The sequence below is a fragment of the Kryptolebias marmoratus genome, linkage group LG1 (assembly GCF_001649575.2).
Source record: "Kryptolebias marmoratus isolate JLee-2015 linkage group LG1, ASM164957v2, whole genome shotgun sequence".
Lineage (NCBI taxonomy): Eukaryota > Metazoa > Chordata > Actinopteri > Cyprinodontiformes > Rivulidae > Kryptolebias > Kryptolebias marmoratus.
Genome location: NC_051430.1, coordinates 18,202,382 through 18,225,504, shown reverse-complemented (window position 1 = coordinate 18,225,504; position 23,123 = coordinate 18,202,382). Strand labels below are relative to the sequence as shown.

Sequence of the window (23,123 nt, the reverse complement as noted above, 5' to 3'; positions counted from 1 at the left end):
CAAAATTCTAAAAAAATTAACTGTTCTACTTGTGCTGCCAGCAAATGTCCCAACTACCTCAGGTGTCTGCGGGGTGCAGGCTGTGACTGGGACGCAGTCCATTTCCTTTCCAATTGCAAAATCATTTTAAAGAAACTCCACAGCCAAGTAGTCACAATTCTCATTTCTTCGCTCCCATTACAGATATCATGGGGAGTTCATTTCAACAACCCTTTGGGTTCCCAACTGTGAAAATGATTAAATCTACAAGATCCATATCATAAAAGAAATAAATTAGGAATTTAACAGCAAAGAGGCAAGACTCTGAACACCCTAAGCTAAATTTATCAGCAGACTGGTCAGGTTGGTTCCACCGATGGACAACATACACTTCAAATTTGTCTTTTAATCTGTAAAAACACACTAACATCAGAGGCTTAGCTTCAGTCAGAATCAGGGTGACGCCCTAATGGGTTGGTATGAGCGTGGCAGGCCAACCTATCTGAGATCTAACTACCCTCAGTGAGGCAAAGCCCTGCTTCCCTCGTGACAGCAGTGTCATTTGCTTTGATGTTCTGACTAGCAGAGGAAAACTGACAGAAGACTTATTTCATTTGCTCAGAAGAGAAAAACATGCTCATTTCAAAGCACATTGCGGGTCCACATGCAAATGGAATGGCAGCATTTTTTCTGATCTTCTTTACATGAGGGCAAAAAAGAAAAAAAAAACATCTTTGATCATCACATGGTCTAAATGAGGAAAGATACTTGGCTTTCAGGCATATCAAGGGCTTCTGCCCTGCCGCCCCTACAAGCCCCCAGATGCAATATGCCCATCATTCCACCTAATTACTGCCACATGAGGGGAAAAAAACTATAAAAAAAAGCCAGGAAATTCATTAAAGGGTAGCTAAATCTATTCCTTCTCACTGACTGAGCCCTATATTTTCCATGCCCGAGTCTGGGTTTTTTTCTGAGAAAGAGAAGACAGCCCTCTCCCTTCGTCTTTTCCCAGCTTGGCCCTTGTTTGTCAATAGGCAGAGCCTTTGGCACACCAACCTGGCATCAAAGGGCTTCACACTTCACAGGCCACAGGGATTAGAGGCCTTTCAGGCCTACAAAACCCATCTCAGCTCCACAAAGGCTTCCGGTTATTAGAACCCACAGGCATAAAGGAAGAAGAGGAGGAGGTGGAGGCAAATGAGCATCTGGATGCTTCTGATTCCGGCTTCCTCTTTAAAAAGTTCCACGGTATAAATTTTATAGCAAAGTTGATTACCGTAAGTATAGCCACAAACCAAAGCATATTTCACTCTCATACACAAGCTGTTATAGACACTGTGTTTGATGTGCAGGGCCTGCACATCTCTCTCCTCCAGAGCTTTAAGTCTATAAGGGAAGACAGGGAGGTTAAAGGAGAGAGTCTCTTTTTAGACTGGCACTCTGTGACTTATTGGTTTAGACTGCAGTAGATCATAGCAGTGAGCGGCAGCATACAGATGGTGCCGGCTGATAAACACCCTCAGAGGCAGCCAGCGTTTGTGTGAACCCTCAGCTTTTATAAGGTAGGGGGTTTCCTGCACCTGTGCACACTCTCTGGCATGGCCATGCATGCAAAGATAATGCATGAAAATAGGAAAGAAAATGTGCATAAATATTCAAATACAGACACACACACACAAATCTGCATCTGCTTTCGTGTGTCTCATTTGCCATCAGTGGAGCATGTCGTTATCCTCTGCTCAGCGCTCTCTCATGAAATGTAGGGCAGGGACAACAACAGGTGCCTGTGCGGGCGACAGCCTGCAATGCCTCCTGGGCTAAATGCTTCACACTCGCTTCATTTCAACATGCGACAGCCTTGTAAGGATTAATTATTTCCCCTGGGGATGGGAGAATATGCTTTTCCCTTCCTTAGAGCAGGAGGGTATGTGCACTCACAAGCACATGAATCAGCTTACAGTGAATTAACAGAGAAACCTGGGCTAGCGCCGCTTCTTACAATAAGTAAGGGGAAAAAAAAAAAAAACTTTCACATGAAAGAAATGTAAACAAACCAAGCATATGATTGAACTGCACTGGAGATTAGATAAAAGCTCAGGCAAACACATGCATTAGTTCTTAGAGATCACGCGCCGGGGAGCGGAGATGGCAGGGAGGCAATTAATGGGTTGACCTTCGTCCTTAATCACCCAGTGCCTGGCACACAATGCCCATGTGTCAGAGCAGCACATCTCTAAATGCCACCCCTCATTAGCACAATGCACACGGTGAGAGAGGCTATCTGTGCAGTGTTACACTCTCCAGCGGTCAGACACAGATAGCAAAGCAGTGACTGGATAACATGGCAGCGCAGAGCTGCCCTGAGCCGCAGTAGGCCACGATATGATCTAAAAATCTCATTTTTCTTGGGAGGATGGGCACTTTCTTTTCTCTCCATTTTTGATTGGCATGAAACTCCCCAAGCGCGACGTCCTTGGCGTACCCGGTGCTGTCACTGTGATTGCATGTGTGCTTGTGTGTGCGCAGATCTGTGTGCATTTAGTTAAAGGGGTACCCAATTCTGAACACTCAATTAACACTCCTTTAATTAGCCAGCAGTACATTTTGAATTCTGATGAACTAATTTTCTTGGTGCGAGGGTGGAAGAGGCAGCGGAGTGGGGGGAGGCCTGGTAAAGATGAGGTCCACTGGGTACAAAACGGCAATAAAGAGAGAACTGGTTAGATTAGACTGTAAAAAATCCATTAAATTCTGTGCACTTCTTCCAAGTGAGAGGTCAAATTGTGTTGATCACAAGAAGCAAAGGCAGATAGAAAGACCATGAGAGCAGGGAGTCAGGTGTGATAGACGAGGAGAGGGAGAGAAAAAAGGAGAGAAGATTGGGAGGCATAGGCTGTGTGAGAGTGCAGCTCCAAATCCAGAGAACCATGAGAATGCTTTGCATTTTAATTAGAAGTTTAAATGAATAAGAAGAGGTAAAAAGTCTGAAATGCCCTCACTACCATTTATTAGTGTTCCAAGTATTCTAAAATTATGAGCCACTTGAAGAAGTTTTTTTTTTAGTGGAGGAAATGCTCTAAAACATCAAAAAGCCCTCAGGGTTTTCCCATGTATTTCTTTTTACTGCACGCTTTGATCCCTTCTGACCACTAGCGAGGATGGGAGAAGAGTGCTTGTTTTGATGAAGGGAGAGGACCGTATGGTTGAACTGCAATTAAGTTTTCACAGAACAACGAGCGCGTAATACACATTAACTCTGGCCGAACAAAACAGAGCTGTCTATGAAGAGGTTAGGGCAAACAACAGAAGCAGAGATTACCAGAAGGTTAAAAAAATGGGGTCAGCTTTTGTTTGACTTCCATAGCACTGATTAGGAGCTATTTCCCCTGAAATAGACAAAAACTATTGAATAAGTCATCACTGCACTCATGTGCCTCTTTTCCCTGGGAAATTATATTTTTTGTTCTTTATAGCTGCACACAGCACAGAATCCACTCGGAACTGAGACTGGGAGGTTTTTAGATCTCTTTTTACATACTTTAATTTCACATTTTACAACAAACAAACATTTGAATACATTCATTGTAGTGAATGTATTTAGTTTATCAATTAAAAGCTAAATCAGTAATGAAGTCCTTTACATCTGAATCCATGAGCGTGGAAAAGGTTAGACTGGTCAAAACATGGCTGACGGAGCTGTATTGCTCCTTGAAGTCCCGTTGCTCTTGTTTACCTTCTTAAAGATACTATGATCAGGGTCTGTGACATGGTCTCCCCACCTCTGTTGGCTGGCCGTAAGAAAGGATGGGCAAGCAGGAGGGAGGCCAGAGGCAGCTTTGCCTCCTGAACAATACCTGCCTTGTGCTAATGGAGGTGTCATCTGGCACAGGGCTGATTAGTCAGCGATTACAGCCAGGCCTCAATTGCCGTGACAACTGCTGCAAACACAATGGGCCCTGATAGAGCCAGCTGTTTGGTCCTCTGCAATTAACCCTGCATCCCACTCGTCTCCGGCAGTGCGCTGCCTCTAATTGACTATTGGGCACACAAAGCAGGGGCTGTGGGCCAGACCCCCTGGACGCAGACCCCCGCCCCTCTACCGAGGTAGAGATGATAATAATAGAGGCGTCCTGCGGACTCAGCCGTCAGTCAATCAAAGCCTCAGCTCCCCACAGGAGCTTCCTGAGGAGCGAGGGAGCAGGGGAAGCGTGTGTATGAGCCAGTCACCAACAGGGTAGAGCAGCCTTGCAGGGGGCAGACATGTTGAATATGCCCTCAACCAAAGTACTAATCAATTCAAGTGCATGTGAGGGGAAAAGGGAACCCTGCTGCTTGCTTGATATCAGAAAAGCCATTTTTAGGAACATTCATTTCCCTCTGTTCATCTCAAGGTTGATTTTCTGTGCAACAACACAAGGAGAGAGAAAAAAAGGAAATCCAGGCAATTATTTGTCAGGCCTTTGCTAGCCATAATTGCAAAGATAAGAATCAAACTGCTGTGATTTCTCAGAGGATAGAGCCTTCTGAATTCAGTGGCTGCTTGTGTCATCATAATCATCAAACACGGTTTTTGTAAAGCGGTGGAAATAAAATTTGTTCCCCACATATGCCTTCACAAAACCTTTTTACTATTTTTAAATCAAATAAACAATCAATTATGAGAAAATTACTATTTTTATCAGAACAATCACTATGTAGTCCAAATAAATGCAGTAGTTGGACATTGCATTTCGACAGGGTGGGCCTCACATATTGGGCTTTTAACCTGCCAATGTGTTTCACAAATAGCAAAGAGGATAATGAGAATGTTAAAACAATCTGCACACTGATCCCTCACAGGCAAGCAGACATGGCACGGCTTCAAAAATGGATTTATTCATTAAAATAGATTAAAAAAGAAACTTGGACAAAAACTCACAAATCTGATCTTTCATTTCATTAAAGCCAGTCTCATCCCAGACTGAAACTATTTTTTGCATGAGCAGATGGAAGAACTTCCAACCTGGGAGCCTAATTTGGGCTTCTTGCTCACAGACGCTGCAGCACGAGGTCATTTAGCTGGCCGGCAGTGACGCAGTACACGTGTGCAGTTAATGGAGTAGACTGAGACACAGATAAGGTCTACAGGTAGAGATAACATGAGAACAGAACAGCAGGAAAACACAATCTGTCTTCACTTTCATAGACTTGTAAACAGTTTTTTTATGTGTGAATATTAATAGTAGTCGTTGTTTCAACTCAAAACCCCTAATTGGGTTTCTATTCTAAAGGTTTCTGCTCAAGAAATGTGAAATATTTTAGCACACAGACAATGTCATGTTTACATTTTCTCGTTAGAATTTATCTCCAAAGCCAGATGTAACTGAAACCAGCAATGAAAATTAATTAGCTGGTTTGATGTGGCAGCCGCATGCTCCTTCCAGACAGACCTGGCTTTTACGGGCTGTGGAGGAAATTACTGAGAACTGATTGATCCTGAAGGACTCCTCTATACAGATGGCCTGGTAGTCAGACCTACACACACCCACACACACACACACACACCCACATGGATCCTGCAAAAGCACACATTTACCCTTAAAATAAATCTGACATTCTTTATTTCATAAACATTGGTAACCATTCTTTGTTGTTTGCCATGTGTCAACAATAAATAATGAAAATGTTTTTTTAAAAAAATACAAATTAAGCTACATAAAGATTTTTTTTAAATCTAAAACTAAAACTGACCCACTAAAATCCACCACTCCATCCCCCAAAGCAATGGTTGAGTCTCCCCGCACACGTCTTTGGATCCTTGTGCTGTTTACCGTCTTCACCACCTCCTCTCTGTCTATTTCTTCGTGCTCCCCCCTGTCTTCTCATCCCCCCCACCCTCTCTCTGTCTCTTCCATCTCTCTCTCTGAGTAAGTGAGTTTCATCTGGGGTGCTTGCAGGGCGAAATCACCTCAGGGCAAACACTTTATTATCTGTAGTCAAAGCGTCACCACAAATACCATTCTACACACACAAGTGTCACTTTCCATTTGTCTGCACTCGGGCTGCATTAGCAGCTCCTGGCCGGCCCAGAGCCTCATCTCAAACGCGCCCGGCAGAGGAAAACTTGGAGTGTGGGAAAGCTCTCGTCCTGCATTCCTGCCCCATTAACACCTCTGACAGCACCAGGGCAGACCTAAGGCCCGTCAGAGGAAATAAAGCATAATTATCAGCTCTGACATTTTGTACACACAGCTCATAAAATGGCAAAAAAAAAAAAAAAAAAAAAAGACCTAATCAGGCAGACATCTCCTAATATTGGTCTTCTGCAAGTTTAGTGAAAGAAATGTAGCACAAAAGTGAACCAGACAGAGGAGATCACTGCTCGTGCTAATTACTAATGATCCGACTGAGTCTGGCAAACACAACACCGATGGGCAGTTTATGTCCTCTCTAAGCCACAGAAGAATGCAGGCCAACAGCAGCAGCCATGTCAGGCCCTTTGTAGGACACCCATGCAAACAACAAACACAAAAACTGGGGCAACATGTTTACCTCTTTACTATCAATGCACTTCATAAACAAAATGGCCAAACAAAAACAGCGAGCTGTGTTTGTTCCCATGGCAGTTAACGACAGAAATAAATATCAATGGCGTAAAAAAAAAAAAAATTAACCCGGAATATTTTACACAACCTCAACTAGAGTTTCACAAAGCTCTTTTCATTTGCAATTATGTATTTGACTGAATGGGCAGCATAACAGATTATAAACAACAAAAAATGTCATCAGATGGCTTGTTTCCGGTGACATGGTATGCCACAGTTTGAAAACAGTGTCAACAGATTTACATTTTTACATCATATAATGTTCATAAGTGAAGACAATTTGAGTTTTTTCCCTGATTCTTTAAGGTAGCACTGTTTGAAACAAACATTTGCAACAAGCTACCAAAGTTAGCATGTATATCAGTGAAATAAACAGCCTCCTGCAGGCAATAACCAGCTAACATTAGCTTGTCAGGCTCCAGTGTTACTTTACAAAGAGCAGAAAGACAGAAAATTAGTAATATTCAGTACAATAAGCACATTTAGATCTATAACTACATTTAGCTGGTGTTTATTTTGCTTAGTTCCTCCACATTTGTGTACATTTGTTTAAAAAAACTCACAACACATTTCAAAATGGTTACTGGCTCTCCGGTGTTTTAGCTGACATTAAATTTAATTTCACCCTCAATACTTGTGATTAAATTAAAATTTCACCCATGATCTTTCAAATATCAGTAGCTGATGACAACCTATGTGATAATGTGGTGTTTTTGCTCAAGGTTATTATACAGTCAGAATCTCATACTCGCTCATGCCTATTCATCACAAACTTGCTGTTCATTAAAGAAATGTTGCCAAGTGGAGTGCATACTTCTGTATAGGTTTGGGAATGTAGCCCCTAGTTTGTGGGCCGTCTGTGATGAGGCAGCCCTCAGGCCTGCCTGCACCACCCTCATTGTGCATACAGCATGGTCTAGAAAGCAGAGCTTTAACAGCAAATATCCCGAGTCAGCACACGCAGCGGGGTGGTTATGTGCTGCGACTGGTACACCAGCCGATATTGTCATGTGCGATTAGGCCTGTGCTCACGAGCCTGTGAACTCATTCCTGTGGCATCAAAGTCAACACCACCTCCTACTCTACTCCATTTATATCCCTGCCTCTCTGCTGGCCTCTCTTCCTTCCCTGCGTTGTTCCATTTTACATCTACCACTTCACCGTGCACCCCGAGCAAACCTTTTTCTTTTAAAAGCTGCGCTCTGTTGAAAACAGATACCGGGTGAAACTAAAACATCAGGAAGGACTGGTTCAATTTTCAAAACAAATCTCTACAGCCTAATTAACTCCTTCCACTGAGGTCAGCCACAAGTTCAAACGAGCCAGAGCAACAAAGACACTCCTGGTGCCAGTTGTTTTGTCTCTATACACTTCACCTGATGACAAAGCTGATAGAGAGGAACAGAGCAGGACTCAGACGACAGGCTGTGAGGTCGGTTATGTGGAAACATCAGGAAGAGGAAACAGATTAGGAGATGAGGAACACAGAAAACAAAGCTGAGAAAAAAAAACCTGACCTGTAACACTTCTGCCAAGCCCTCCTTGTCCTGTCTTTAGGAGAATATACACCACGCTGTGATACTGTTTTCTCAAAGGGATCCATGTAGAGCCAAGAGCCAGCATTGTTCTCAGCCATGCACAAACTCAAATGGACACAGCAACAACACAAACACTCACACACACATACACACACACAGGTTTGGAGTAAAAGATCCCAGAGGTGAAGATAGCAAACACATACAGAGATAAGAAAAGGAACCAGTGCAGAAAGAAGAAGAGGAGGAGGAGGAGGAGGAGGAAGGGGGGAGTGGGAAAGATGAGGGGAGGCTGGAGGCGCCTGGGCAGGCCTGTCAGACTGGAGGAAGAGCTGGTGCGCAGGCCTGCAGGTAAATGGAAGAAGAAAGGCGCCTGCAGGCTGCCTGAGGCAAGCCTGGGCCCTTCTGTTCTATCATTTAGGAGACAAGTCCTCCACTGATTCCCAATTAATATTTAACACCGCACAGACAACAAGGCACTTCACTGCAGAACACACGCCAACGAGCGGAGGAAAGAAGATGGGAGAAAAGAAGAGAAGATGAAGAGGATCCAGGGACACAAGAAAGGATTCACTTTCTGTAAGATGAAACAACATTTTGAAAGATTTAATGTCAGCGAGGCAGGGTTTTAATAGAAACAGCGTGTTTTATTTTTAATCACTGTTCAACCTGAAATCTGTGGCCTGATGGGACTTCAGTGATCGACTGCATGGTTTGATGCTTTGTGGTTTCTGACAAGCAGAAAAGTTTTAGGGTCACACCAAAGTTGGACACTCACCATCATGTCACTAAATAATACATAACAGGGACAAAAGCAATTTCATAAAATAAGAGAAATATGTTTGAAAGACATGAGGACCATCAGAAGTAAGTTTGAACCTGTGCGAAGAACTCAGTAAAAGATTAACTCTAAACCTTAAACAATTTTCTAAAATGCCACAGCCCGCATATGAGGAGATGCCGGCCCTGCATAAGAATGCAACTGAAGAGCAAACCACAGAAACTGCAGTTAAATATCCCACAGGAGCGATGATGCTGTGGTCAGTTTGCACTCTCATGCTTTTCCTGCCAAACCCTTCTCTCTATTAGAGCAGACTGAAAAGCCAAAGAACGTGATGGATTTAAAAGTTCATGACTGCTCTGCTTTACATATAACTTCTAGTGCATTTTTAAATAAAAAAAACCTTTAGAGAGGAGACCTCTCGTAGCAAATATGCTGATGCTTTGGGGAACTTAAATTGTGTCCAATTTTCTGAAATGTTTTTGTAGATATGACACCAAGGTGTGTATCATGTTGTGACGCTCATGTAAGCAATGCCGAACCTGGGCCTTTCACTTCTGCCTCTTGATTTGTCTTTTTCTAGCATTTTTTTCTTTATTTGATGTTTTAATAAATGTACTTGTTCAAATGTAAACATAAATCAGAAATGAGTACCTTATTTTGAACCCTTGGGATGAAGTTTCAGATGTAAAAACAACATTTTTGTTGTATACTAATAACATAGTATAGTAAGTTAATTACAGTTATGGAAACTGTGCAGGTAAAACAGACATTTAACTCAAATTTTTAATCACACTCTTCCTTTTGGGATTGAGTGAGTAGACAGAAAAAGACTTTTCCGAAACAAAACAATTTATTACAATTTACATACAGAACGTGGCAACATAAAAACACTGAATGCTGTGTCAGTAACAACCACCTCATCACCTCTCACAATGGGACTGTGAAGAGTTTGGCTCTTTAAAGACACAACGTGTGTGTCATTTCCTGTGGGACAGTAAGGGACCACAGACGGTCCTTGTACTCGTGCTCCTCCAACACACCCCCTCGCTCTGGCAGGCGACACCAGAGGGTGGTGAAGCCTTGCACCTGGGATGCCCAAATGCCAGCTCTGAGGCTTTGGAACGAGGAACCTGCTTTTGAACCCAAGTCCCGCTGTGACCCAAACTACAAGAGAGTTCCTCTTCCTCAAAGCTCACCTCTCAAGGCAATAAGATTGCCTGGCCCCCTGTGTTCACAGCAGAAGGCAGAGGGCAGAGGGAAGGCGTGGCGCCATGGGTTGCCATCAGCCGGAAATGATTCTCTGTGTGCCAGCACTGAGACGCCAACATGACAGAAGAGACTGTGATTTGCATGAGGTAAGATTAATATAACAAATATCATGTGGTTGTCTCCCTAAAATAAACTCTAAAAGTCTGAATTTCACAAGCTAGAAATCTGTGTAAAGACAAATTCCACAAGGTTTTTCAGCAATCCCCCAAGTGACATTGCATAAGTAGACATTCAAACAAGGAGTTATGGCTACAACAGATAGCCGTCAATCACCTTTTACCATAAAAACCCTCCTGACCTCTGCTTCCCTCCCTCAGAGTGTGGAATAATGACAGCCTCCTGTGGAATTCCAAATGGGAGTCAGAAATGAGGTGGTTCAATCAGTGGGAAAAGGTCAAGTACATGCAGATTCGCTCTCCCTCACCATCTCCATTCCTTCTCCCCCTGTTCCACTTCATGCCCCCCACCTCCAGGGTGCTGAGGCAATCAGGGTAAAGGTTGTTATTTCTGCTGCAGCTGCCAGTGACCACGCTTAAATATTCAAGTGAAAAATTCTCCCCTCTTCTCTAAAGTTATTTCTTTTTTTCTCTCTCCCCCAGATAGCAGCCATTGAAGTGCTGTGCTGCAATTTGATATGACCAGCTAATTCTACTGTCATGTCTCACACTGTCCCAGACAACAGTGGAGGAGAGGTGACTGGAGGTCATTACCTGAGCATATTACCTCTCGACATAGCGGAGCGGTTTAGAAAGAGAAGCGGCTAAAAGCAAAGCAAACTAATGGCTCTGGCAGCTCAGCCTGCAGAGGCACAGGGCTATTAGGAAAACTACAATTCCCTGGTGAACCTCTGTGTCATGTCCTAGGGCTGAGTGTGACAAGGCCAAGTTGTCTCTGTCGATCAAGCTGGGGGAGGGCTGAACCTGGCCTGACATGGCATGAACCTGGGATACCAGGCTCCGTGGGAATTTTCATCTACACCTGGCTGATTGGCACTCTGGGCCTCCAGGCTGTTGTCACAGAGGGTTATGGCTACAGGTGTGTATATGTGTGTGTGTGTGTGTGTGTGTGTGTGTGTGTGTGTGTGTGTGTGTGTGTGTGTGTGCTTGTCTCCGCCACAAGGCAGATTTAGGATCAAATTCTCATCCACACACCAGTTGATTGGAAACTGGAATTCACCTGGGTAAAGAATTAATTTTCAGAGTTTGACTTCTCTGTGATTGATTTAATCAAATATGGAATAGTTCATGATTTAATTAGAGTAATTGGTGTTATTGTAACAAAAGAGTATGCTAAATCACCAGGGTTCTGCTTAGGATTAGAAACACAAGGAGCCTGAAGACTGCCCCATTACAAGACAAATATTGGAGCAGCAGTGTGGTTAACAGGGGCAGTATTTTCAATAGGTCTGGGTGAAATGTGCACATACAGTGTGACAGTTGCCTGCTTAGAAAGTGTCACCCTGGCACAAATGTTGAGGAATTAAACAAATGAAAATCTGCAGGAATTTGAAAAGAAGCTCTGAAAAATAACCAGGCAGAAATATCCCCATCAGCCAGTCAAGTGGAGGATTCTGGACCTGTTATTCTTTAGCTGACATGTGGCGGAGTAATTGCTGTCTGGGCCAAGAAGAAGGCAGCGTGGAGGTGGGGGCTGGTGGGCCCTCCTGTCCAGCCACCTCAGTGTTACTCATCACTGGACCGCTGCACCTCTCTTTCCCCTGCAGGAGCACTGATTTAAGGTTCACCCCTGCTTCCTGGACCTTCTGGCACACAGCGGAGGATGATCGTCACAAGGGGGAGATGGGTGAAAAGCGAGGGAGCCGCCGGATGATGCTGGCCGGGGTCAGCGGCATCCATTCACCCCCTCTGTCGCTGCAGGGCCTTTCTCTCTCATCTGTCTGGATGGGTGCCCTCTCTCTGGGGCACAACACTATGAGAAGCCCTGGCTCTGCTGCCGTCTCTGCCTTTCATGTCTCCATCTAGGGCAGCGGTAGAGAGACGTGAAGGGGAGGATGAAGAGGAGGAGGGGAGAGCTGCAAATGTCACCCATAAGGGGGGATTTAATTAAAAATGACAGGGGCTGGTGCTGGAGAGTGCAGCCACATATGCGCGGAATTTGGGTGCAGTGAAAGCAAGTGCCTATGATTTATAATTCAAGTAATGCTCCACACTCCTTTTAATTCTACAGCCAAAGAAAAAAATATCAAAAGGCTGCCCCTGTGAGGCTAATTCAATATGATATTTTTAAGGGCAGGCGGTCAATAGCTTTTCTGAAAAGCCAGCTTCTCTGTCTCCCTTTCTGCTTCTGTCTTTTCTCTACTTGTCTGTCTCTCCCCATCTCACTCTCTGCTGCTCCCTCCTTTCTCTCCCCTGCTCTCCCCCGTCTCCTCAGTACATCACCCCACCCTCCGAAGCCCAGACACAGAGCGGGCTGTGATAATGGAAACATCCCGCTCTCCGCCTCCCGTTTCTCCTGCTAAGCTCTGTGCGCTCGGGGGAAATTGATTGTCTGGCTAGCCGATCTGAGCGCTTCCAGCTGATGGTAGAGCCAGTTAAGTCCTTTTTTATTGAGGGTATGAGGGATTTTTAATGGGAGTCGCATCAATGAACTGTGCAGCCACTCAGCATCTGCATGCAGGGTTTTATTTATTTCATTCTTTTTAAATCCTTCTCGCCCTCTCATTCCAACTGTTCTGCCACCTGAGTGCTCACACAAACACACATCTAAAAGAATTGGGTAAAATACAGCAGATGCTAATGACACTGTCCATTTGAAAGCCGTATTCTTCGCTTTGACCTCCTGCTGAGTGGCCAGGTCACCTTACCTACAACCACCTTCCATTTTGGCAAAAAAATGGGGCATGACCAATCAGCCACGAGGACCCGCTCAGCATGGTGACCTGAGTTTGCCCACGTCTGTAGCCAGACCCACTGTCTGCTTTTCTGCACCCCTTCTGGGCCTGGACGAACAATCACCTTATTGAGGCCAAGTGCTGCACAGTGGTGGAAATCCAACACCAGCCTCCCCCCCCCCACACACACACATCCAAGGACAGAAAAGGGAGGCTATTATGTCCAAACATCCTCATTATGAACCTCAACTCAGTTGCCGTGGTAGTACTTCAATCAAAGGGTTTAACAGGTGGAGGAGTAGAGCGGTAGTGGAGTAGAGAGGGTCAGTAAGAAGGAGGGCAAAGGGAAGACTGGAGACTGTTCTTTTTCTCTATTGATTTGAGTCCTAACTCCCACTGGCTGCTCCTCAATAAAGGACCTTGAGAGGAAGTGGGCTAATCCTGTGAAATTGGAAGTGGGGAATCGATTAAGAGGACTACTGAGGATTTCCTCCATTTCTCTCTCTTTCCCCTCCATCTTTGCCTTTACTAATTTTATTTTGAACACCCCCCCTCCTCCTCCCCATCCCCCTTTCACTTCACCTTTCTCTGAAACCTCATTAGTGAACGTGGTTGAACCCCGCTCAGATAAAGAGCTATGCCGTGAAAATGCACACAGAGCTCTGTTTATCTCTCGTGTCTCCTCTCTCTTTCATGCACAGCTCCATATGGAGGATCCTCACGAAGCACGAAAAACAAGTCCAGATCTGAGGACGAACACAGTCACCTTGTTGTTGTTGGCCTCTGTAAGAAGCAAGTGAAGTGCGAGAAGTAGCTAATTGGCCAGTCGGAAGCTGAGAATGAAAGCTTCATTTCTTCAACAATAAGGGCCACTCTTTACAGGCTTTCACTGGGCTGTTTACAGGCCTGATACAATGTTCCTCTGATGGATGGGGAAGCAGAGACCCTGCTTTTCCCACTAAGCCTCTGTAAGCTTAGGTTAAAACTGCTAGGCTCCAGCCTCCCTTTGCATCAGCATGATTTTCAATCAGCTTGCAGGAGTTCATAGGCCTGCCATGTAAACAAAAGCCATTATACACTCAAGGAGAGTTAAAAAACAGAACAATAATCTTTTTTCTTCTTGTCAAAAAGGTGATTATTCAAAGCCCGAACAAAGTTAGGGCGAAATTCACCTTCCTGGTACTGTAGCTTTCTTTAATCCCAACTGGTTAGAGCTAGTTCTGCAAGGTCTGTGACAGTTTCCAGCCCAGACTCTTCTCTGTCCTTTTACACAGTTTTGTGAGTGGACAGGGGATGGTGCTCAGGGAACAAATACAGCAGCTGCCACACTTTACATGCGGCCGGCACAGCCAGGGCCAGACACTGTAAATGTTTACAGACCCTCAGGGTCACCGGGGCCAGTGAGGCACGTTAAACAGTGTCTGTTCAGCTTTGCTGTCACGACTGCACAATCAGCACAGTTAAACAGCCTCCCTCACAATGAGTAGCCAAACAACACGGCAATCCAAGGTCTAAGTGCAAAGCGTACAAAACTGCAGAGAATTCCACAGAGCAGAGAGGGAACATGCAGCAACAATAGAAGCTGGAATCTCTATTTTCCTTTACTTCACATTCAGGGTTCACCACCCATTTCTATCATTCACCATGAGCAAAAGATTAAATACAAACAACAAACACAGGCCTCTCTCATAGCTTAGCTTCATGCAAGCTGAAATGCTGACCTCCATCGCTCTCTTATGTTGGTAACTTACATTTCCGTCCAAGGACTTGCGGTGGCTCCAAGGTCTTGCTGGCACACATGGGGTGCTGGGGTGGAGGGTTCTGCCTCCTCTGCAGACAGGCCAGCATGGCGAGGTGGGCACAGTACTACAGCCGGGGGAGTTCTGCGGCCAACCTGTATCAGAAAAAGAGCAAAATAAAAAAAGAAGGAAAGTTAAAAGTGAGTTATGTTGGCAGATACGAGGTCAAAGCTCCATGGTTGTGTCCGGTGGGCTGTCAGGGGCTGGCTGTGGGCTACAGCCAGGGATTTAATTGGGAAAGCGTGAGTACAGCTGCCTGCCTCTCAGCTCTGTGTGCTGAATGATAAACACACACCTGCACCAGGGCAGCTCTGTTGACACGGGTGCAGAGCACAGTCCAGATCAGTCACTCTGCAGCTTCAAACAGCACATTCACACAGCCATTCAACCGCATCTCCTGTCTGTGAAGCCATCCTCAAAACAAACCCACAGAATCACACAGAAAATAGCAACACTCGGGCACACTGAGGCGCATTCTTTCCAGGGCAGTGTGTATGTGGTGATTGATGGCGTTATCTATGGACAGAAAAAAAAGTAGCAATGAGAAAACAGCAGTCTGTCTGCTACAACTTAACATGCAACAGCTCTGGGGGACTGTCAGGAAAGGCCTGGGGGCCTTGAGCGGTGTCTGGATGTATGTGTAGCTGAACTGTATAGTTGCAAGTTGGCGTGTGTGTGTGTGTGTGTGTGCAAATGTGATGGGCTGGGAGGGGGAGACTGCCAACCGTACATCAGGGCTAGTGACGGCACTAATCAATCTCCCTTTAGGCCATAAATCTCTAGCTCTACACCCCCCACCCCCCACCGCCAACACTCCTCCTCCTCGCCACCTTCACTCAGGAACAGAAAGGCAGCGGATACCGGTCCCTCCTCAAAAAGCCCATCACAGTCCCAGTGGAAAAACAGTTGGATACAAATATGAATACATATAAAAGAAAAGCCCTCAATAAGAACCCTCTACAATCAAAAAGCATAGAGTGTATCATTCATCAGGAACACAGCAGTGTCACATAACACAATGATGACTGATTACAAAGTCTTCTACTTGGATTATGTGACAGACGAGAGCAGCTGAAGCAACAATTTAGGCCCAGAAAGTGTTTTTTTATATGATAAGGATCGAGATTCACTCCTCCATTGTTTACTCAGCACATACCCCTGCATACTTTTACTGTACTGAACATCGCAGAGGCTCAGGCTCACCTGCATAGATACTGATAATAGTTGTAAAAAAATACAAAATAAAAAAAAGCATAGTGACCTTAATGTTGGCTCTGTCTGTATATGACTCTCTCTTCTTTTAAAAACGCATCAGTACGAACAACTATTGTTTCCATCTGAGCCAGTCTCCTCCCATATTAAAACAAAGAGCAGAGGCAAATATTTCATCTGAGCTTTCACTGCCAGCATGCGTGGCAGAAGATTGAAAAATGATTTCTCATGCGTTTGTCACAGGCTAGTCCACTCTTATTTATTTTCTCAGTGAATCACTAAATGAACATTTAGCCACCTGCCATCAGTCCATTACTTAGTTTCATAGATTATTATTTTATCATGAAAGAAAACAATTGCGATGATTACAGGATAAATTAATGGCGTTGTAAGAAGCATCAGCTCCTGTTTGGCTCATTTATAGACTATAGAAATGTAAAACACATCTGAAAATCATCTACATTTTAAACTAATCATTGAAGCATTCAATCAAAACATCCTTTACAAATGAGGCAATGTATCTGCACTATCTGACCAAGGTGGACTTTCTTTTTTTTTCAAACCTACTTTAAAATGGTATTACTTTATAAAGCACAAAATGTAAACATGAAAATCAAAGATGCACATTAAATGAAAAAGCTCACTGAATAAATTGCATTTATCCTATACTCCTGGGAAGATGCAACACAGTCTGGCAAAAAAATGAAACATCTAAAAAATGAAACCAATGCATTCCTTGAGAATAATATTACAAAGAAATTTACATGCAGAATTTCACATAAACTCCCCAAAATGTAGAGAGTTACATTTTTCAATATATTTCCAAGCAAAATGGACTTGATTTTTACTCTCTTTTAAAAATAACGCTACCTGCAAAAATGCTGTCTTTTAAAAGAAGATTATGACAGTGAATTTTTACTACCACCATTTAGTTCGTGATTGATGGATTGACAAACGTGAAAAGGAAGTATGACAGACAAACACATCTTCCTTCCCTGTAATTATAGCTAAAAGACTTTCCTGGGTTGAATAGCTAAAGATCAGAAGCAGGTGCTGCAGAAATGCATCAGTCCTGCAAATAATTCAGTCTTTCTCCCATAAAAAGCCTTTTTTCATGAAGTAGTTTCCTCAAGACATTACATTTGACCTCAGACCCTGAGGCTCGTACAATGCACTTAACACTTAAAGTCACATGAGTATTTTTAAAGCCTGTCACCAGCAGCACAAAACAACACTTTTAGCACAAATCTGACAGTGAGAAAAGCACTAAAAATGCACCTCCCTGATAAATATAAGTCAATTAAATCTCCACAGTCCACAGTTCAGCCACTCTCTTTCACATACACATGCTAACACACAAGCTCCCACGTTGCAGATGGAAGAGAGGGACCACTCTATGTCTCGCCAGGTGCTCAGTGAAAAAAAAATCGAAGGGAAAGAAAAAAAGGAGGTCGCTCACAGTGCCATTTCCTCTCGCACACAGGCAGGCCTGGCCCAAACACACTGGTACTTTGAGCTCATTACTGACTATTCACATAATCCTTTCTCTGTATTCTCTCTCTGTGAGGATACTAATTTCACAACGAGCCCATCCTCACAGTCCATTTGTCCAAAGATAGTGGTTGAGAGAGGGGAAGCAGACACGTGGTGTAGATTGAGACTAAAAGCTAGTCTTAACGGGGGGATACCGCTACAGTTTTCCTCTCTGTGAAATGAAAGACAATCGCGTAACTACCCTCCATTTTTCTCCATTTGCTGCACACCAAATGTATTCGGAGGCATTATACTTCACTAAAGGAGACCGGCTTTTTTTCAATTCAATTTCAGGAACCAATTTACTCCTATTATTGCCTTTAAGAGCGAGGCAAAAGGAGCAAGTCTTCGGCTTGTTTGTCATGTCCCTCTTTCCCCTCATCTCCTCCTATTAGGTTATTGTGCTACTTAGCAGATGTCTATCAGTGGCAGGAAATTATCTCCGAAACCAAACTCCTGTGACCCATCACCCAGCTGCTCTGAAAACAGCTCGTCTTGTCGAGGTCAATCTCTGTGAAGGTGCTGGGCTATGTGTGTGTATGTGTGTGAGCACACACACTCACTGCCCTGCACGCTGCTCAAAAACACCACCTGCACTTCACTCACACATCAAATCCACTAGGTCTCCTATTACACCAGAGCAGGGATATCTAAAAGCCAGGATGTCTATCGGCTCTTTCCCGTTCTGCTGCAGGGTTTGCAATGGGGGCGGAAGATCAGTCCCATGAGATGAGCGAATAAGCCGGAATCAAGAGGCGGTGGGCTTGGCAGAGGGCTATTTCTTAGTTAAAAGGTTCTTAAACTGCAGAGGAGATCAGAGTAGATGGCTCTCCGCGCCCAAAGCTGTCTACTCAAATAAGCATCCTGCCAAGCGCAGGGTGTAACAGGGTGGTCATGGGTGAATAAATGGTGTGTGTGTGTGTGTGTGTGTGTGTATGTGTGTATTAAGCTTCACATGTTTCAGGGGAAAGACAGGCGATGGCAGCTGATACTTAGCAATGGCTATTAAACCTCAGAACCTTTTTGGTACCAGCTGAAATGCTTCTTTAGTGTAAAAACAGTTAAGAAATAAAATGGTCGAGATAGCATTTGGTCAGCTATTGTTAATTAGTTTATCACTGTAGGTCCCATTTTGAAGGACTTTTGGATCCATGGTTTAAAATGGACAAAAACAACACATCTGTACTGCTGTGTGTGATAAAATAGCTTTAACATTTCAATGCAAATACTAGTTTTTCTTGTTTAAACAGCTCAGTTTTATACAAAAAAATATGCTCATTAGAGACATTCTGCTTAAAAAATCAGTAATCATTTATTTAATCATACCTTATATTTGGTGACTTCATGGATAAGAGCACCTACACTGTCTGCTTTTTCCCCCCTATCAAAATAAGTCTGTATATACAGACTTTTTAAACATATTACATCTTCTAACACAACCAGTGACTCTTTTCTTATTCCCAGAAGCAGTGTGGTTATGCTCAGCGCACTGTTGCTATATATTCCAATTATTGCTCACAGGAACAACCTTGCAGGCTACAATAACAACAACGGAAGGCATTGGATTATATCACAGACTGTGGCAGACACAAGCTTAGTAAAAAACAAAAAACAAATCAAAACAAAAAAACAGCTTATTATTTTTGATTTGACCACAAGAGTCGGGCCTACGGGGCATTAGCTGCTTAGCAGACATTAAAATAAATCAAACTTGTGTGTTTTTAACTGATTCTGAAGTGATTGTGTACAATACCTTTGCTTTAAATGTGTTTGTAAAACTTGTGCTGAAGTTGTGCTTAGCCCTCAGAAAGCACATAAATGTTATTGCGTTGACAGAAATGCATTGCCTCTCTCACTGTCACAGTTGGAGGGGATAAATACTCAGAAATACTGCAGTCATTTGAACCCAGACTCAGTCCTGAGGATATCGGCCAAATGTTAGAGGGTGTTAAGTGGGTTTTTTTTGTCTATAAGGAAAGAAGTTTTTCAGAAGTGTAACTCCGGAAAGGTGCAAACAGTTTTTTTTTGCCTAAAGTAACCTTTGTTTGCTACAACCAAGGCATTACAGGGAATCGAATAAATATTAACCAAATTTCGTCAACATCATTTAAAGGCCAAGTCTTAATTAACCCCTTCCACTTACCCTTTAGCCCAATTCCTACCTTTTGTGTGTTCTTGCCAAGGTGTAGGGTTGTCCCAATTCTTTTTGTGACTTGGGGAAGGGCAAAAAGGTAGATTTATCTGATTCATTAAACTGAGAACACACTTCAAACAAAGGGCTACAAACTGCATAAAAAATATTTAATTCTCACAACAACCACTGTAATGTTTTGTGTGACGTCTTTTGATGTTTTACACTTAATTTCTTCCTTATAAAGCATTAAAAAGCTGTCATATGTCTTTGTTAACATTTTACTTTTATAAAAAAACATTGCATAGTCAAGTTAGCATTATCAGTCCTTCATAGTTACAAAAAAGACATTTTTAAGTCGGAATAATAAAAGAAAAAGACATGCTTTATCATTATAAAAAAGCTTAAATAAAACTTCATTAACTGATAATCACTGGTTACACCCTTACAGATAGTCTTAGTTTAGGAGTCTTCCGTGAAACTCCTTGTCCAAGCATTAGGAGCCTGGCTGACAGTCTCCACAATGTGAGGGGGCGGAGCTTCATCCTAACTGAATGGTGACCCTGCCGTCTCACTATAGGACGCCTCATGCAGTGCTTTTAACAAGCTGCTGTGTCTCCCCTCTTAATAAGCCCAAACAAGTTAATCCAATCGACACACTCAAACCCTTTCTTTTTCTTTAACAAGGCACTGCCTCTAACCCGTTAATCCCTGGCTCCCCCCTCTCCGTCACCATACCGTCACATGAATGGATGGAGAGTGAAAGCCTCCATTAGGAAGGACGGGCAGTAAAGCCCCCATTCGGCTCAGCACTTTCCACACCCCAGTGCTAAATAATTTGCACTCATACTGTATATTCAAAACACCCACACACTAATGCTCACATGTGCCTGATATAAAACTGCTCTATTTGGACGGGGCACACAATGAGAGGGGTTATGTTCGCCGACCCCGATCCACATGCACCAAACAACAAAAAAACCACACACAAACTAAAACTCTGAGGGGACGATTGCCAACAAGCACGCACTCTGGGACATAAAACAGGCATTGTTAACAAACCCTCCCAGCTCCACAAACAAGAGCCACTGATTCCCTAACAATACAAGCCCCTGGATGCACTCACCCACCAGCTCTGCGCAACCTCACACCAGCACGATAAATAACCTGCACAACAAAAGGCCATTGTGTGTAAAAAGCCTACAGTTTGGCCATTACTGCCATGATATACAGTGTTGGAAAAACATATTGGCAGCTGAGTATTATACATGCAGTTTACAGTAGCATGTCACTGTTATGGGGGCTTATGCAGCCCAGAATGCCGTTTATAATGTGTTTCAGTGTAGATGAAGGGCATCTTGGCAAAAACACTCATCTGCTAGCTTTCCACATTCAAGTCAGCTTCAATAGCTTCACCCATGGGATGAAGGGTGAGGAATGTCTGGCAGTCCAATAGCAGTGAGTCGTCTGTCATCTCTAATCAAAACACGCCTGTCTACACTGATGTCAACCCTGTAATAGAAATGAGCACTAATTGACTTCACAGCCAACTCTTGCAAATAAATGCTTTACTGGGTTTGGTTAATCCTTTCAAAAATAACAAAGCAATGAGCCGTTAAAGCTTGACTTCTTAATTTTTTTTTTATTTAAAAGTATAAAAACGATTAAATCTATAGTAACAGAGCTGTAGGTTTGCATTTAAACCAGATGTTGTTCATGTGTAATAATGAGCGGGGTAAGCCCCGAAAGCAAAGTTTCTATTCGCTACCTGGGCTGCAAATGTTGAGGCAAAGCTTAGAGTGAATCAGAGTTGATCTGTCAGTAAATTTACAACCACAAGAGAGCTCCATTAATTCCAGCAGAAATGACAGACACCAGCCTACATGCGGGACATGACTGGGTCGTTTGCTGGGTTTAGTGTCAGTTCTGATGAGAGAGAGGCTGGATCACCCCAGCGATGCATCTTACTCCTTCCACCTGACCCCTGCACCCACGATTCTTAACGAGCTCCGCTACACTGAGAAGGATTGCCACTCAAGCTCGAGAGACACACAATGCATCATCTCCTGCAGCTGATGATCTCTGTGACTCACAGAGAGAGAATCATATAGAGATCCGCTACTATATCTATCATATGGATTCTAGATCATGGTTGTAGTGTTAGGAAGCAATGAGTTCACAATGCTTTGAAGTAAAACCTGCGGCTTTCAGGAGAAATTAATTTTAGTTACATACATTTTTATAAACTTCTCTTTTCAAATCCACCTTGTTGTTGAAAAGAACAGCAGGTACAGTAAGCTAAAAGTATTTAAAATAACCTTTTACATCGGTCAGTCACAGTGAAACATATTCTATGTTCCATTTACTTCAGAAGTCATAAGACGGATCTCAAATTGGCGTCATGCCCAATTTGATTGTTTTCCAGTTCCAAGTGGACACACTACCTGGATTATAATTGTTGTGCTCAGTGACCAGGCTAATTATTAGTAGCAATGCAAGATGATAACATTTTTTTTATTTACTCAAACCTTGTAGCAACATGTCGAACAGAGGTATGGCGTGTGTGCGACTGATTTAATGAGATACTGTCAGAAGTGCAAATAAAGTTAATTACTGAAGCTATTGCCACTTTTTATGCACAAGGCAGCCTTAATGGATTTTTACTTGGAGCTGGTGAGAAAACTCTGACTAACCAAGTCATAATTCTGATTTAGAGAGGCTTTTGATTTGATTTTTCCAGCTTGGAACTCCAAACTCTCACCTTACAAGAACAAATGGAGCCACCACTAAAGTCAAGTCTCCTAGGCGCCAGCAACTTGCTTGTAAATTTATAATGTATTTGAAACAAGCAAAAACTATTTTTTAGGCTTTCAATAAAAAAAACCCTTGTTGATCACTTTTATAAAACTTAAAAAAAATATGTTCTTAAGTTCAGAACAGCATTGCAGCCTTTAATTTAGGGTAATGATTCTGTCGACTGCACAGGGAAACAGTTCACACTATTTATTTCATGGTGCAATTAAGATGCTAACATGACTACGTCTCTGAGCTCTTGGCAGCGAGGGACACTGACCAACAAGAGCATGACTTCAGCTTGTTTGAGCAACCGCATGAGAAATGCATTCGTATCTCCTCTTATTGCAACAACCTTTGTTTTTGTAGTCGTACAAGAAAGCTGCATCAGTTGTGATCAAAAGTGGAGATCATAATTAACTGCTGATTAGTGACACACTGAAACAACATTGAACACAACACAACCTCAAAACTACACAGGTTTTAAAACCAAAGCCACTTTTTTTTTTCTCTCCTTATTTTTTGGTTTCCGATTCATTTTCCACACGAAGGACATCAGACATAAATCACCAACCCTCTGCACTAACTTCACCCAGATGTGAGAAACAAGCTGTGCTTTCTGATTTTCATGCTGAGATTGATATTTTTTG

At 43.2% G+C, this 23,123-nt stretch overlaps 1 protein-coding gene across 1 annotated transcript in view; it reads right to left on the bottom strand.

The window, feature by feature from the left end:
- The window catches only part of fam222a (family with sequence similarity 222 member A), a 52,857-nt gene that overhangs the window by 9,397 nt on the left and 20,337 nt on the right, over positions 1-23,123 (bottom strand). The window contains exon 2 of the mRNA XM_037977173.1: positions 14,757-14,899. Within this exon, the coding sequence (XP_037833101.1) occupies positions 14,757-14,853 (97 nt within the window). The 5' untranslated portion in view covers positions 14,854-14,899. The remainder of the gene's footprint in view (positions 1-14,756; positions 14,900-23,123) is intronic.